At 37.1% G+C, this 15876-nt stretch overlaps 1 protein-coding gene across 4 annotated transcripts in view; it reads right to left on the reverse strand.

Moving 5' to 3' along the window:
• Positions 1 to 15876, reverse strand: part of CDK14 (cyclin dependent kinase 14) — a 315608-nt gene that overhangs the window by 127687 nt on the left and 172045 nt on the right. For all 4 annotated transcript variants that reach the window (XM_041408676.1, XM_041408674.1, XM_041408677.1 and 1 more), the window contains one exon: positions 6794 to 6914. In XM_041408676.1, coding sequence (XP_041264610.1) covers positions 6794 to 6914 — 121 coding nt within the window. The remainder of the gene's footprint in view (positions 1 to 6793; positions 6915 to 15876) is intronic.

A 15876-nucleotide genomic window follows, 5' to 3' on the forward strand; every position in this document is an offset into this window, starting at 1 on the left:
CTGAAATGGGTGGTTTACTCTCTCATGACAAAAAGCATGACTAAACCTATTGATATATTGATGAGACCATACATGGCCATGCCATCTAATATTGCTCTCTATTGTCCTGCTTAATTTCCTAGGACTCTGGTTGTCACTGTACAGCCTTATACAGAGTAAGAGCTACTAGCACAGCTGAATGGCTTCTCTTGCATTTGAATTGACATAGTAAATGAGCCTTTAAAAATGAAGTTGAACGCCTCAGGAACCTTATTTTTTTGGTTTTTTTTTGTTTTTTTTTTATTGTTTTTTTCTGCACAGCTTTTATAATTCAGAAGGGTATTCCCTTAAAATTAACTTGCTTACTGGTGGATTGGTTTTATGTGTTTGGCTTAGGGATTCACATTCCTGTCTCTGTGTGACAAAGATCCTCATTGCTACAAGAATCTCCATAATCTCTCTACTTGAATACTGTTAAACAAACAAAGAGAAGCAGAACAGATTTGGTAAGGAACAATATATAAAAGATTATAAGGGATGGTTCATCAGTTAACATTATGACTTTTCTTGATGATGCCATAAAAGAAAGTACAGACACTCTCCTGAATGAGGAGCTGTTTCCAAACCAAGTTTTAGTTTATCCTTAAATCAAGTATATAGAAACCCTATATTCTTACTATATATGCTTTAAAGTGTTGAATATTCTGCCTTGAACAGATTTGCTTTGTAGCAAGCTCAGTGCAGGTGATAATATTCAGCATGGTCTTTGCAGTGAAAACCTATCCTGGGTCTTCACATAGTATTTTTATCTAGTCATTAAGCCTGTTTTCTGTGTGCAGAGTTTGGCTTCAGAGGGGGAAGGCATTTTATGAAAGCCAAGTAATTCCTTTCAGTAATCCCCAGTGAGATTTCTGAAAGGAGCAACAGAGTTTTCATTCAAGCTTCCCAAAGTACACACTGTTTGTAATGTTAAATATATCAGAATTAAAAAGCAAGCAGACAAACAAATAAAAAACAAACAAAACCCCAGAAAACCTACATACTCTCCCTTTCAAAATCCTGGTGCTTTACTTTTTTATGGATTTGTCATCAAGATGTAATACTGTACCATCTTCCTTAAAATCCTAGTAATATACATGTTGTAAGGGCAAAGAGATTTTTATCTTGTCTCATTTATTCAGGGAAAAAAGGTCATGTTTCTTTATCATCCTTCTTATGAACACAATTTGAAAACAAATTTTGGGGGAAGCAAATGTAAAGCAAGGGAGTTTTTTCTCCTTAACTGACAAAAAATCTGATTTATTTCTTCTGTGGCAGACTGCCGGCATACCCACAAAAGCTGAAGTTGGTTGGACTTGGTCTTTCATGAACATGTCTGTTCATGTTGGTTGGAATTTGTCTTTCTTTGATATATAAGAAATAACATCTAATGGATGATACAGTCTGATAAAAATACAGTGGCAATAAGGCACACAGCAGTTTTCACATCAGAAGTAATGAGTGAACAAAAATTTCCCTTTCATGATGACAAAAAACATTAAAATTTGTGCAGCAAGCACATGCAATGAATAAAAACTAATTTACTTGTTAATTCAAGGTATTTCTTTACAGTCAGACTTGAAGTAAGTGTAATTACAAGAGAATAGAGTGGTCATGTTCTTGCATGTGTCACTGAATACCTAGAAATAAAATCTCCAGAATTTTTTTTTGCTTTGTAGCAATACTCAGTTTCTTTATTAAGAAATACTATATTCATGAAGGATTAAAATGTGCATGATCCCTTCTTGTGGGATTCTTTCTTTTGGACATACTCATTCTATAAAAGCAGAGTCAAAATAAGCTCAAGAAAATAAAATACTTCTCAAACTTGAGCAATATTTTGCCAGTAAACACTTTCTTGTTGAACATGTACTTCATGGTTTTCTTTTCTGCATCCAGGTACTTTTATAATGTACTTTCCTTACTCACATGAAATGTATTTCTAGCAATGAAAAAAGCAACAGCAAATCTGATGTTGCAAATGGATAAAAGTGGTTTTCAGATTTCAGCATTTCAGGAACAGAAATGTGCTTTCTATAACTACAGATAGAGACAGTTCCTCACACACAGCTTTTGTATGAATCTGAGCCTACAGAATTTTCCAATCAAAAGCTAATTCAGCTGATAAAACTTTAGAAGAACTCACTGACAGCGAGAGAAATTTAATTAAAAATACCTTTACAGTTACTGCAATGTTACCCTAATACCCTAATCCTACACATTAGCATTTCTTTGGAGTGGAAGTCATAATCCTGAGGAACATCAGGGGCAAAAGAGCTAATTTGCCCTATGCTGTTTTTTCTCTCAGGCCCCAAGAAATATTTCTTCAGGGCATACTGGGACTACTGCTCTCACATTTCTCTCACTGCAAACCATTTACAAGAGAAACAGGATAAAAATGCCTTTGTAATGTCCCCCGTGTAAAAACCATAATTTGGTGCATTTGTGTCTAAGACAAAATCCATTTTTATGTAATTAATGTCTTAATTGTGTTTGCAGGTCTTCATTGGTCAAATATCCATGAAAGCATGCCTGGAATTATAGTGAGCACTCAAATCCACACTCTTCGCAGGCTATGTGTGAAAAGTGGTGTGTTCCCACATACCATTTATTTTTCTAATAAAAGGATAGAAAAACTCCATATGAATAGGTTTCCCTAAATTTACTGGCCTAGTTTTTAATTTATTTCTTCCACAATACTAAACATAGCTAATGGTAGTTAATAAAAATGAATTTAAACTATATCCCAGCCCATAACTGCTTAGGTTACCTGTTCTGTGACTCAGAGTGTATTTTTTAATAAGCAAAACAACAGAATGTGCAAAAAAATTGCCAGCTGTTAGCAAACACAGCTTAAAGACAGCTGCACTTCAAAATAAAATATCCCTAGTGATTTCTTGATGTAAGCAACCCAGATGTAGTAGCAGTGTATGCATTACCAGAATCAAATGGATTTAATAACCTCTTTAAATGGCTTCATTTACTAATATTATATTCTTCCTGTAAGGAACAAATAGAGTAGGTTAATTTAGGGATTTTTTCCCTATGTTTCTGTGTTACTCATATATGGGTTTTAGTAATCCATAAACCCTTTATGTGTTGAAGCCTATTTTCCTTGCATTGACTTTCAAAGGACTGTAAAATTCAAGGATTAGGACAAGTTACACCAGAGGCAATGCAAAACCATTTTCCTAGCTACTAGTAAGTCCTCATCAAGGGGGAAAAAAAAAAAGCAAGATATATCAAAGGTTATCACAACTCTTTGATGCAGTTGTAGGTAGTATAATACATTAATATAATTCTGCTGTATCAAATGCTGTCAGCAATAAATCACAAAGCCTGACACACTGATTTCCATCACCAGCCTGACACCACTATTGCATGTACATCTTCATTAATATTATTTTAATGCCAGTGGCTATTTAAAAAAGAATGCAGGAGAATGTAACATTGCATGTGGATCATTAGCTTTTAATTACTATTCTAATTCTCTACACCAGCAAATGAAGTGTAAAAATAGCCTGCAGCCTCTGCCACCTGCTTCCCAGCCACTGTCCAGTGGTTAATATTTGGACTCCTTTTTCATGCAGCTGGTCTTCTACTCTGTGGGAGCCTCACTTTCTGCTCCTGGGGAACCACCATGAAATGTCATTTATCATGGCTATAGAAAAAGCCCTGTGACCTTATTTTTTTTTCTTTTCTCTAAATAGAGGAAACAGCTGTGCTTTCTACCTTAACGTTATTTAAATATTTAGTGAAGTGGCTGCCTAGTTTTGTCATCATGTATATCATCAACAACGACACAGGAGAGCACACACTATCTGCCATAAGGACATAATGCAAATAATTGCATAAAAATGCTAATGCTACAAACACACTTTTGATAACAAATTACCAAATTATCTCGGAATCTGATAGTAGATGGGTTTCTCCACGTCTCCCTTCCTCCCACTCTGGGAAGCCACTAAATGGCTTTAATGTAATTATGGCTCAGCTCTGTACAGCCATTGTGCAAGCAGAGCCCCAAGGCTGCCTGGGCTCCAGCAGAGCTCCGTGTCAGCTGTGCCAAGCAAGCACAAGTGACCTTAGCAGGCAGCTACACCTCTCACAATCAAATTGGAAGTGCTGTCTCAGACAGGACAGCGAAGCACAGAAGTAAAAATCTCAAGCTCTTCTGTCACACACAGTACACATTTGCTCATCTGATTTCTGATGTGGCAGAGGCTGAGCCCCTGCACAAATTGCTGCCATCTGAAAGAAACTGTATTACTAGGTCTCTTCTTCCCAGGCCTTTCATAGTTCCTCTTTTTGTACAGGGCAGAAAACATATTGTAAGGCCTACAAATCGAGTACAAAAAGAATATGACATTGTTTTTCATTTGAAACAGAACACACCACCTCTGACCCCTGAGCACCTGGATTTTTTTTAGGCCTCTACAAAATGCTCTGTGCAAGAGAACATCACTTCTTGGTATCATTGAAGATGTAACTATTGTGTTCTTCCCCAATACTCAAGTCATTTTTGTCAGAAAACAAAATAATGACCTGGATTGCTGAAGTAGCATTTTAAATCCTCCCTTGATCTTCCCTGCTGCCCATGTAATTTGAATTTAAACATGATTACGAAGGACATGCTCAGTCTGCCGGTGTAGTAACTTTTAAATGCTTTTAATTAGCTACATGACTTAATCTTTATTACAGGAGCACCACATATTTTGATTAGGCCTTCTAATAGCTCTTTCACTAAAATCATCATGGTGGGGAATGTTAAAGGATCTCTTTTTGACAAGCTATTGAACTTTGGAAAAAAAATTTTTATTTGTGGAAAAATGTTCAGCAACAATAAAACATGTTTTAAAATCCTTTGTTCAGTTTCACAGGGTAGTGTTTTTTAAATTGGGAAAAGTTAAAAAAAATAAATTTCCAACATTTCTTTTTACTAAAAGAAAGCGTTTTAAAGTGCTTTTTGAGCAGTTTGCCCTATTAAAGCCTTAAAATTTTTCTTTAGCAGTTTCCATATACTCTGTAATTTACAAGCTGACTCATGTATGTGCAGACATGAATACATGTGGCTCAAGAACTGAACAAATGTAGAGGGAACTGTGAGAAGGTGAGCAGAAAGGACTGCTTATCCCTCCCAGCTGTCTCCATCCTCTGAGTCAGTTGTCTTGCCTCACCCCAAGCAAGCTGAGCTTCTTGCTGAGGGCATCTGAGGTATTACTTGGAAAAGAGGTGATTGTAGAACATCAGGAGCAGATGGGTTGCAGAGATTTTATGCAACCTGTGAAGACACCAGGTTGAACCTGATATTTAGGAAAACAGGACAGTTTCAGGATAGATGAGAAACTGAGATGCAGAAGGAAATTATTTTAGACCTGTGAAGTGAAGAACGGTCTGAGGAAAACCAGACAATTGATACAGAAGATGCTGCCTTTGCCTCTCTGGCACACTTGTAATATCACAGTGGTCACATTTGGAGTTTTCTCACTGTCCCTTTCTTACCTCTTGGTTCACCTTCCCCTAGAGCCCAGGGAACTGCAGCAGCCAGGGCCCAGCTATACTAACCACTCACTTCAGTGTTAGATGTTCTAGTATTTACACTCTGTAACCCCTTCACATGAAACAATCCTGTGATTTCTAAACCATGCCCCCAGGGGTTAAGATTTTCAGGAAAACCTGTTTTCATCCCATAATCTCTGATTTCAGCTACAGGACCAAATACAATCTCATGTTTAGTTCCCTTCCCTAGCCAAAAAAAATTTCCTGCTATGTCTTCAGTTTCAATATTACACTACAAGATTACCTTAAAAATATTATTCACACACCATATGAAAACATAAGATGCTTTTACCCTTATCTTACAGTTACTTCTAGATTTTAATATAACCATAATTCTAACTTTGATTTGCTTGTATTAAAGAAAGATATTTCAGTAAATTACAAAAAATTACTGTATTTTTCTGAAAGTTCGTCAGTATAATTTTTTCTCAGATGAATACATTGTAAAAGTTTAAAAAGTAAAACATGTATTAAAAAAACCAAACAAAACAAAACAAAACCAGCCAACCAACCAAAAAAACCTCAAAGCAAACAACCAACCAAAACAAAACCCAAACATATTCCAGAGCATCTTCCTTTCTTTTTAAGGAAGAGGATTTTTTTTTTCCATATTTCAGAATTTGTACAAAATAAATGAAGGACTTTCATCTTGGTTTTAATAGTAAAAAAAACAAATACCTTCCTTGTTCCTTGTTTAACACAGGACTAAATGATGCAATCAGAAACAAGCAAGGTGATATATATATATTGTACAAATCAAACCACTCTTCTAAACCTGCTAGTCTAAATAAAATCTGTAGGTTTGAAAGAAAACTCTTCAACAACACTTACTGCTACCAAATACAGTAGATTAAGAACTGAGCTTTTATGCTCACAGACAGAGAATTCTGGTTTTCTCCTTGCTACAAGTGGGCATGGTAAAAGTCAATCTTTTGCAAAACAAGTGCCATATCCTATGGAAGTACCACACAGGACTACGACAGTCAGACTGCAGTCCCTTGCGAAGCACCAGTGGGTGCTGCACCAACAGCTGGTAGCAGCTGCTGCCAGTGGGGTGGCAGGAGGGGATTCCTTCAGGAGATACTGCATGAACCACACATATCACTACACACAGGTTTTTTAACCTGTACCAACGATCCCACTACACACTTGATTTACACGTCTAAAGAAACCAAGAGCTAAAGCATCTACATGGAGTCTTTTCATCTCCACTTACCACATGTCAAGGCAGGTGGAATATTCTGTTGATCCCAGAAGGACATCTGGAGGCCTGTACCATAGGGTGACCACTTCATTGGAATATGTATGACTAGGAACTGATTTAGCTCTTGCAAGACCTGTGGCATAAACACAAATAAATTGATGTCAACAAAGAAAATAAATAGTTTGCTGTACACTTACAATCTAAAAGGATATATGAGCACCTATCACGTAATGTGACAGGCATGTTGCAACAGTGTTTTTCTTCTAGAACTGGAGTACTTTACTTAATGGTAGCATCTATCATTAAGTACCTGGCTAAACAGAGCTGTGAATATTATGAAGGGTAATAAAATATGCTTTTCATAATGACAACCACAGGCCCAAGAGAGATGCAAAGATATACTGCAGTATACCTAAATAAAAGACAAATAAACAAATATTTAATTGCCATTAACTGCTCATCCTGAGACATGAATAGTCTTCCATTTCAGTGTTATTTAGAAAAAGAAAATTAAAAGGAAACTCCCAGACAAATGATGCCACAGATGAGATTTGCCTTCTTAGGGAAGCCTAGGAAACCTTCAACAGCTTGCACTGCAAAGCCCAGCCTGCTTATTCAAGTTTATGTTTGAAAGCTGTAGACACACTCACACATTACCATTCAAATCAATATTAATATTGCAGCAATACTGCAGAAACGGGTATGTGAAAAATTCTTCTCTCTCAAGAATTACATATTGGCAGTGCTCCAATTTCAGAAATCATTTCAATAAAAACTGTGGCCTACTAAAGATATAATATTTACAATAATTGTATTTTAAGCCTGTTAGTCATTTAAAATAATTCACATTACTACACAATCTATGTAAAAGAGAGATCATCATATGCTAAAGAGAGAGGTTTACAAGTATGTTTCTCCTATAGAGGACTCTCTCTCCTCCAGAAAATGGAAAAAGATCTTCAGAGTTAAGGTGACTCTTCCTATCATGGGCCTGCAAGTGCTTTTTCCAAGTTATCTGATCCTAGCCACTGCCTTGAGAACGAACGTCCGCTTCCTTGCTGGGAGCATTGGACAGGCACGAGTAATGGAAATCAGGAGAATGCAGTATTGGGTGCTTTTTTATGTCTTCCTGAACTACTGGTTTTCCTTTCAGTAAACAAATATACTGTACTATTCTGGTACTATAACAGAAGGCCATGTTTTACACCTTACAGAAACAAAGAAGCGAAATCATACACTCAGAAAGAAATAAGCAATGTGAGAATTCCCAAAAGAGTGCAGAAGAGAATCCTTTGCCCCTTTCTTCTTAATACACTACAAAAGCTATTTATGAACATTTACTGCCAGTGAATGCATCTCCATAGCAATGATGGCCAATCTTGCCAGCAAACTGCATTATCAGCTGATTATAGCAATTAGACCAGTGTAGGGGAATAATTTGAATTGTATGCCAAGATCCATTCTTTTAAAAATTACATTTGAAACATGAATACCTATTTTTTAAATTTGAAGACCTCCACTTCCTTAAGGTTTATGCACCTGTCCATCAGCTTGATGAACAATTTGGCTTACAAAGACAACCCCGGGTTGGCCAGGTACAGCCCCAAAGAGGCCAGAGGAGAGGTCCAGTCATGTGTTCCACAGTGTCTCTGCCTCCAGATTAAGGTTTTTGCTTCTAGAAACCAGAAACTACCAACACCTCCAGCTGGTAAGCAGCTCTTATTCCTGCACACAGAACCATTAACAAGCCTGAGTTTCTCTGCATCAATATTCCTAGTGACTAAACTGAAACAGTATTCCCTGCATTAGTGGATATGGACCTACTACTACTCTGCAATAGAAAAATTATGAAAGGATTTGAGAAGTCTGGATGGTGAATGATTCCATTCTTTTTTGCCTTTCTGAGCCCTCCTCATTAGTCCTGTCTGAGGAAGACTAAATTTGTTTGCAAATTCTAATCTTCTGCCAAGCTTTCCTGGGAGAAGAGGAAACAAAGATTTTTCTCTTGGGAGAAAGGCCTCTTGAAGAAACCATATCATGTATTTTAGGGAAAACTGTCAAAAAACTTTAGAGCTTGTGGGATGACAAACTCAAATTTTCACGACACAAAATCCACACATTCCAGAAATCTCCTATGTAGAGAGAAATGAGTACCCAACTTGCCATACCAGAAATCATGTTGCAAATAACACCATGGCCATGATTGCCAGCTGGCTTCTGCCACTTTACTGACACAGATGCAGTTTTGCGGGTGTTCTAGTCAGCCCAAGCACACCTCTCCTCCTCTTCTGTGACTGTTCAGCGTGGAATCAGCCCTCCCCTCCTGCTGGGAGTGCCACCCATGCTGTTTCCTCAATATACTGCTTCTAGATCTCCTCCACCTCTTCTCCATTCCAGGTTAATGAAAATCCATCTTATTTTCAAAGAATGGCCATTTTGGGCTAGTCCCTGCCTGTTGGACAATTAAATGTTTTTCTTTAATCCATTTGTCATTCCCAAATCTCTACGAAAGTTTCATTTGAGGTCGGCCACTGCACCTGGTTTCTCAGTTATAAGAGGATCATTAATGGAATTGAGAAACATTTAAACAAAATCTTATTCTGTAAAAGCAAGCTGAGGCCCTACATTGGTGTCAGACAGCACCACCAGGTTAAGACGTGTTCTAGTTTGAGTTAAACCATAACAAAAGGCTTTTGAGTACAGGCCACATGTTTTAAGTTGTGGCCAATTGGTGTCCTAGTTGGCCACATACAGTGCTTTGGAAAGTAAATGGGAAAATGGAAAGCAGGAGTAAACAACCAAGCAAAATACTTACAAAAGCTATAATTTGGAAGGGGAAAATTTGGTCCCACAGTTCAGTCATTCACTCACTCCCCTTGTGCAGGACTGACAGGACCTGAATCAGGCTAATGCCTCAGAGAAGGTGCTTTCTCACAGGGAGGTAGCAACCTCTGCTTTTTCTGAATAATTCTCTGCTCTGCATAAAGAATGCATTTAGCAATAACGAACACTTTCACTCAAAATTGATGTAAATGTGTCTCATCACACATTAGAAATGAAAAAATACTCTAATCTTTCAGATATATTTACAATCTAAAAAGAATGCTATCAAAATATATATGTGAAACACCAAGATACTACATTTCTTGTTTTGATGGTCTAGATACAAATAGATGACAGTTACCAGGGTTTTTCCAGATATCCTTCTGCAAGAAAACTTGCTACATATTTTATACCCCTTTGCATATCCAAATATGCTTACTCATGCAAAATTTATTTAAGAACATCCTTCAACTGAAAAAAAATGAAGGGTAGGATTAATTAGCACAGCATGTTCGATCACTTTCTTTAAGGCTTCCCTGTCTGTTTCCATGGTTACACTACAGGAAGAATGACAATCTCATTTAAAAAAAACCCAGAGCTTATAGGGGATCATCAAAACTTCAAACCTTAATGGCCCATGTGCATAAAAGCCAAGAGGTAAGTGGCAGATCAGGAGGTGAGCACACAATATTTACATATTGCTGCCTGAGCGCTCCTTTAGCCTGGGAAGGTGGAGGAAGGATTTCCTGACAAGCAGTGAACTCCCCTCCGATTCCTGCGTCTTACAAAAGATAAAGGGTCAACACATGCCCTGCTCTTGCAGCCCTATTTTGAGAGAAGGAATCCAAGCATAAGGCCTGGTTATTAAAATTAAGATTGTGTCAGACCCACTGGGGAACTTGTGTGTAATTATGGGAAGGACAGACACTGTTTAATGTTCTCCAGGCACTGACTTCTTATGACCATTATTTACCCAAAATGAAAGAAGAAACTGTTCTGATGCATTACATACTGCAAGGCTTGCACAACATCATCTAGCTGCTCTGTGGCACAAACCACAACTTAATTTTAACTCATTCATTAAACAACAGCTCAGGATATCCTGGGAAGCATGGTATTTAAAATACAGAGTGAGTGATCTATGCCTATGTATGTTTATGTCTTTAACACAGAAAATCCCCTGCTGCCTCCTACTCTGAACTTAAAAAAAAAAACCCTTTTTTTTTTTTTTAAGAAGAAATTTTCTTACTTGGTAAACACAATTGTCTCTGTTTCATCTGGCCGTATCTTAGACTCAGAGCATGTATCTGATTTACCTAGGATCAGTTATTGACAAAACATATTGCACTGATTTATCACTGTAATTTTTAAATTGTATTTGGCTTTTACAAGAGGCTGTAGCTACATCCAGACTCGAGATTTACCCAATACACACATCTTTGGCTACATGAACACAAATATTAATATTTGATACCTCTCTAGCTGCAGGATAGCTTCCTAGTCAATTTCATATGACAATTGGAAGCCTTTGTTCACAGCAAATATGATTCTGCAAATGAGAAAACCAGTCAAGTCTGCAAAAACAAAGGCTTAGCAGCCATGTGCATGGTTTCCCTTTCTATTACACCTTAAAAGTGTTGAGAAGCTTGTTATTTTGATTTAGATATATTCAAAAAGGCTCTAGCCAGCATACTAAAAAATAAAGTGTTTTTCTTGTTGCTTTTCCTTGATTCAACTTCTTTATGTGCTTCCTTTTTTAGCTTCCTGTTTTGTTTATTTAACAATTACTTAGTTTGAAGAAAATGGCTTATTGAACTGCAACTATGAGTCAGTAATAATATTAAAATTTTGCTAATGTATTCTGTTGTAGATCATGAACTGTCAACTTAACCTATTTACTCAGCAGCTTGTTTTCCAACAGAAGCACATTTATTCCGTGAATACTTCAGTGACAACAAAAAATAAAAAATAAAATGGGTGGAGACACTGACACTGCGTCAATGAAGCGGTCAGCACTCTAACCCAGAAGCCAGTTCTTGGCACTCTAAAGTGTCCTGCAGCCTTTAGGTCCCTCTGCTGTTTGTCTGAATGCATCTGTCTCCAACAAGAAGCTTTACCAGAGCATCTGAGTTAAATTCCTCTCAAGTAAGATAACTTACCTACAATATCCTATGTCCTGGTCCTAATATAGCCATTAGCTTATAGTGCTGTTCATTTATAAAAGTTACTCACAATCAGAGAAAGACTAATTAGGATTTCAAATTAGTATTCCCAAAATGCACTTGAGCAATGACTAGTCTTCCAAACTGGAGTGCAGGAGTCAGTTTTCAGGAGAGAGAGAGAAGTAAGTAAGACAAAAGTCATGTGTGCCTCTCAGCCTGTCTGGTTTTTCCAGCTGTTATCAGCTGTTGTAATAAAAGATTATTTTTTCCTACTAGTCTTATCTCATGTATGTCTTCAGACAATCACTTACAGTAACACAGATGATAATTATTCTGGTCTGTGAATAGGACTCAACTGTCAGTTGACAAACACAAGTTACAGAATGGGGAGACACAGAAATAATTTTCCTGCTACCAGAAAGAATGAGGCTAGAACTTGTGAAAAGTGTTTGCCCCTTTCCAACAAATCCAACATCATCTTTTTCATTATAACCTCTCTCCTCTGCCCCCTGTGCCTCCCAAAGGATCAGAGGGGATAGAAAAAAGTGATACAAGAAAGATCTCAGATCTTGGATGTATATTATAAGATCCCTTTGGTTTACTTGTTTGAAAGCTATCATAGCTGTGAAGCTGTTTATTTATTTGCTTTAAAATCCTTATAAATAATTTCCAATATGTTTTGAGAAAAGGCACACTGATTTTGAATGTGTACCATGACTGAAAAATTTATTCCTTGTCTACAAGCAGGAAAAAAACCACACTAAAAATGGGGTACTGTGCAAAAAGTGGTACAGAATTCCAAAAGAAATATACATTTCACTTTTGACACCAGGAAAATATATCTATGCCCATGGCATTCTGGGTCAGCATGAATATGTTCAAAGTGCCTCTACTAGTCTGGAGGTATGAAATAACAGTATGGGCAGGGAAAAAAATGGAAACAAAGTGCATCAACATTATAAACATTCACATAGATGTAAAAGCTAGCAGGACTCAAGGACAGCAAGCAATTTCACATCAAAGATAACTTCTGCATTACAGAAAAGACCCGGTTTCCTTATGGACATGGTATACATGCTCACAATAGACTCAACAGGTGATTGATTTAAATCTTGGTTCTCAGATTCCAGATTTTTACTTAACAATTTGTTGTTTCATAAAAAGTCTATGAGAAGATGATGTCTTCTACTCCTATAAATGCCCCAGTAGGAACATGCCACTGTGCTAATAAAGCTGTAAGTGAAAATGTCAGAATTACTCATTTCACAGTGAAGTTATTAGGTTTGAAGCAAAGAGTTAACAATTGCAGAACAGATGGTTTTAAATTGGATAGATCTGCAGACTGCAGGGAGGAAGTTCTAGAAAGGACAAACAGGCAGAAAATAATTCTTTACTGAAAATGAGAGTTCATACATCTCAATATTTTAATATTCCTTGAGAAAAGAGAAAAAACAGGGAAGCAGCTGTGAATGAACGAGCCTAATCAATACTGGACAGTTATTTATATAATAGTAATAATTTACATGTGGAATTTTAAGACACGACTAATGAACTTGCCGAAGACAAGAAAGGTAACAGAGCACTTTTACACAGTTTTGAGTATAAATGCTTCATCATCATTTGGATTTTCCATTAACAAATCAAAGCAACTCAGAAAAGAAAAAAAAGATATTCAGGAGAACAGTATTGTATGGAGACAAATTGAAAGCTATGGATGTCCCATTGTCCCATTTGGTGAAGTATCACAGTCCATCAAGCACCAAACACAGAAGATAACAAGCTACTTCAGGCTATTGTGTTTGAAGCTAACAATTTACTGTGATCTCTACATTTACAACTAAAAGCAGGACAGCAAGGGTCATATCTGGCATTCAAGTAAAAATGAGCCAACCCTTTTCAACTGGTACCTGGATAACTTATCATTTGATAGGTACTTGATGTAGGGCATGAGACAGGTTAAATATAACATAGCAGTAAAGAAATAAATATGTTTGCTCTCCAAGACTTATCTTTTTTAGAAAATCATCATGTAGACAAACTGCCTTTCCCTCTACCCAGGTGCAAAGAGAACTGAACGCATACCAGATGCAACTCAATTTTATACAGGGCATCAGTACCATTCAAGTCCTTCTAGTTTCATGTTGTATTAAACCTGACAGCTGAATAACTGTTTAATAAGCACAATTTGGTGCTACTGTAGTGGCTCACAGTCATCCACATAGAAACATAAAACCTAGGTTTCACTGAGAGTTTCATGTTTGAACATCTAATCCCAATTGTTTACCCTCAGGTAATTTTGTTTCTTAACTGACCATACAGCACTGGCAGTGACAAGGTGATGCCAGGTGCTGCTCTCTCCACCTATTGAAGGGGTCCAAAACTCACCAAAGTGACCCCTGCAGTGCTGGACAAAAGGCAACAATAGTAGCATGGCTACTGGGATGTTATTGATGGAGTGATTTATTCCAGTGGGATCAGTTTTGCTGATCTAGCATGTCCTGTCTAGCTGTAAAATACCTGGACAACTTTGATGAAGAGCATATCTCAAGTCATGGTCAGCTATTAAATGCCTAATCAAGTAGCTGCAAATTTACTTGAACTTGTCTAGGATTAGTAGCTTAACAAGAACAGGGCTACATGGAAAAGCAGATATTTGAATAATATTAACAGCTATAGAAAGACGTATCCACCAGATCCTTAGCCCTGTACTGCAGAGCCAGTGCAAGTGGGTTTGATGGCCTCCTTTTCCAGCCAAGGTGTCACCTGAGCACACATCCCTACACTGCAGAATGCATTTGGTGCCTCATCCACCCTCAGCTCACAAACCACGGCTGCCCTGCCTGGCACAAACTGTTCTCTAGAGCCCATGGAGTTTAATCCAGGCTGCTTCCAGTACCCGAGCCAGGCTATTTATAGATAAGACAAATATTTAGCTGACTTTTGTAATTGCTACAATGTGATATCTCACAACTTACGTATTCCCTTAGTAGGTAAAACACTGTCTTGGAGTTCTACCAAAGAACTCCAGTACATTTTGCATGTGTTATCACATTAGTACATACATTCACATACTGGGTAACACCCACAGCATCTAAATCCACATCTGACTGCACAGGCTTAAGTCAGAGTAAAATGATCTGAAAACAGACATTGATGCAAAACTAACAAAATTGAAAAAAAAAAACCCCTCAATTATATAAAAGCTGTTTTAAATACAAAGAACAAAATAACTGCAAAATAACTTGAAGATTTCACTAATTTGCAAAATTTCTTCCACTTTGCTTTCAAGAGTGAAGCCATTAAGAAAATCTGTATAAGCACTGTTGCTTCTGTAAAGCAATATTTAAGGCAACATCTAACAACAGAAATCTCTTGAGTGTCAGATTCCCCTGTTCAATTGAATTGCTCCTCAAAACTCATTTAATGTATATGTCATCTTAAATTATCTGAATCACAAATCTTATAGAAAACCTTTATGAGAGAGACATTCCAATATGCTTAGGTTTAAATTATTATTTGACTTTGCATCAGTAATAAGGCATCTATATTCCTGGAGAGCCATCCATTCAGTTCTTAATATAATTTTGTCAAAGAAAAAGAAGAAATGAAAGCAGATAATTTGATTTTTAAAAAAGTTACATTAGAAGGGCATTAAGGCTATTCCTTAACAGTACAGTTCTGGAAATACGTAGTAAAAACCCAACTGCTCCTGATGCAGCATTTTTCTCTAAAGTGATAATGAAATGCCACTGCCAGAATGGCAAAGCTGGAGCTACACAACTCAATCTAGTCCTTTATGCAAAGATGTAACCTACCAGGTCTGTAGAACTGCAATACCCTGTATTGTAACTAATAAAACAAGTGAAAACTTGTTTGTACTGAAAGCAAGCCATTCTTTTATCTGTTCAGCTTGGGGACAATGGATGTACTTCTGGATGCAGTGCTCAATAAAAATTACTGTAGACTGCAAGAAAAGGATCCCTATTAGAACTTTGACCACCAACAAACTACTTCTGTCATGCTGTTATTGAAGCATTCCATGCTTTATTGAAACCATTTCCTCTATCAAGTTTGCATCTGTGAACCAACTATTAGTACCCATCAGCATGT

Source organism: Onychostruthus taczanowskii, unplaced genomic scaffold (genome assembly GCF_017590055.1).
Source record: "Onychostruthus taczanowskii isolate IOZ18803 unplaced genomic scaffold, ASM1759005v1 scaffold3, whole genome shotgun sequence".
NCBI lineage: Eukaryota > Metazoa > Chordata > Aves > Passeriformes > Passeridae > Onychostruthus > Onychostruthus taczanowskii.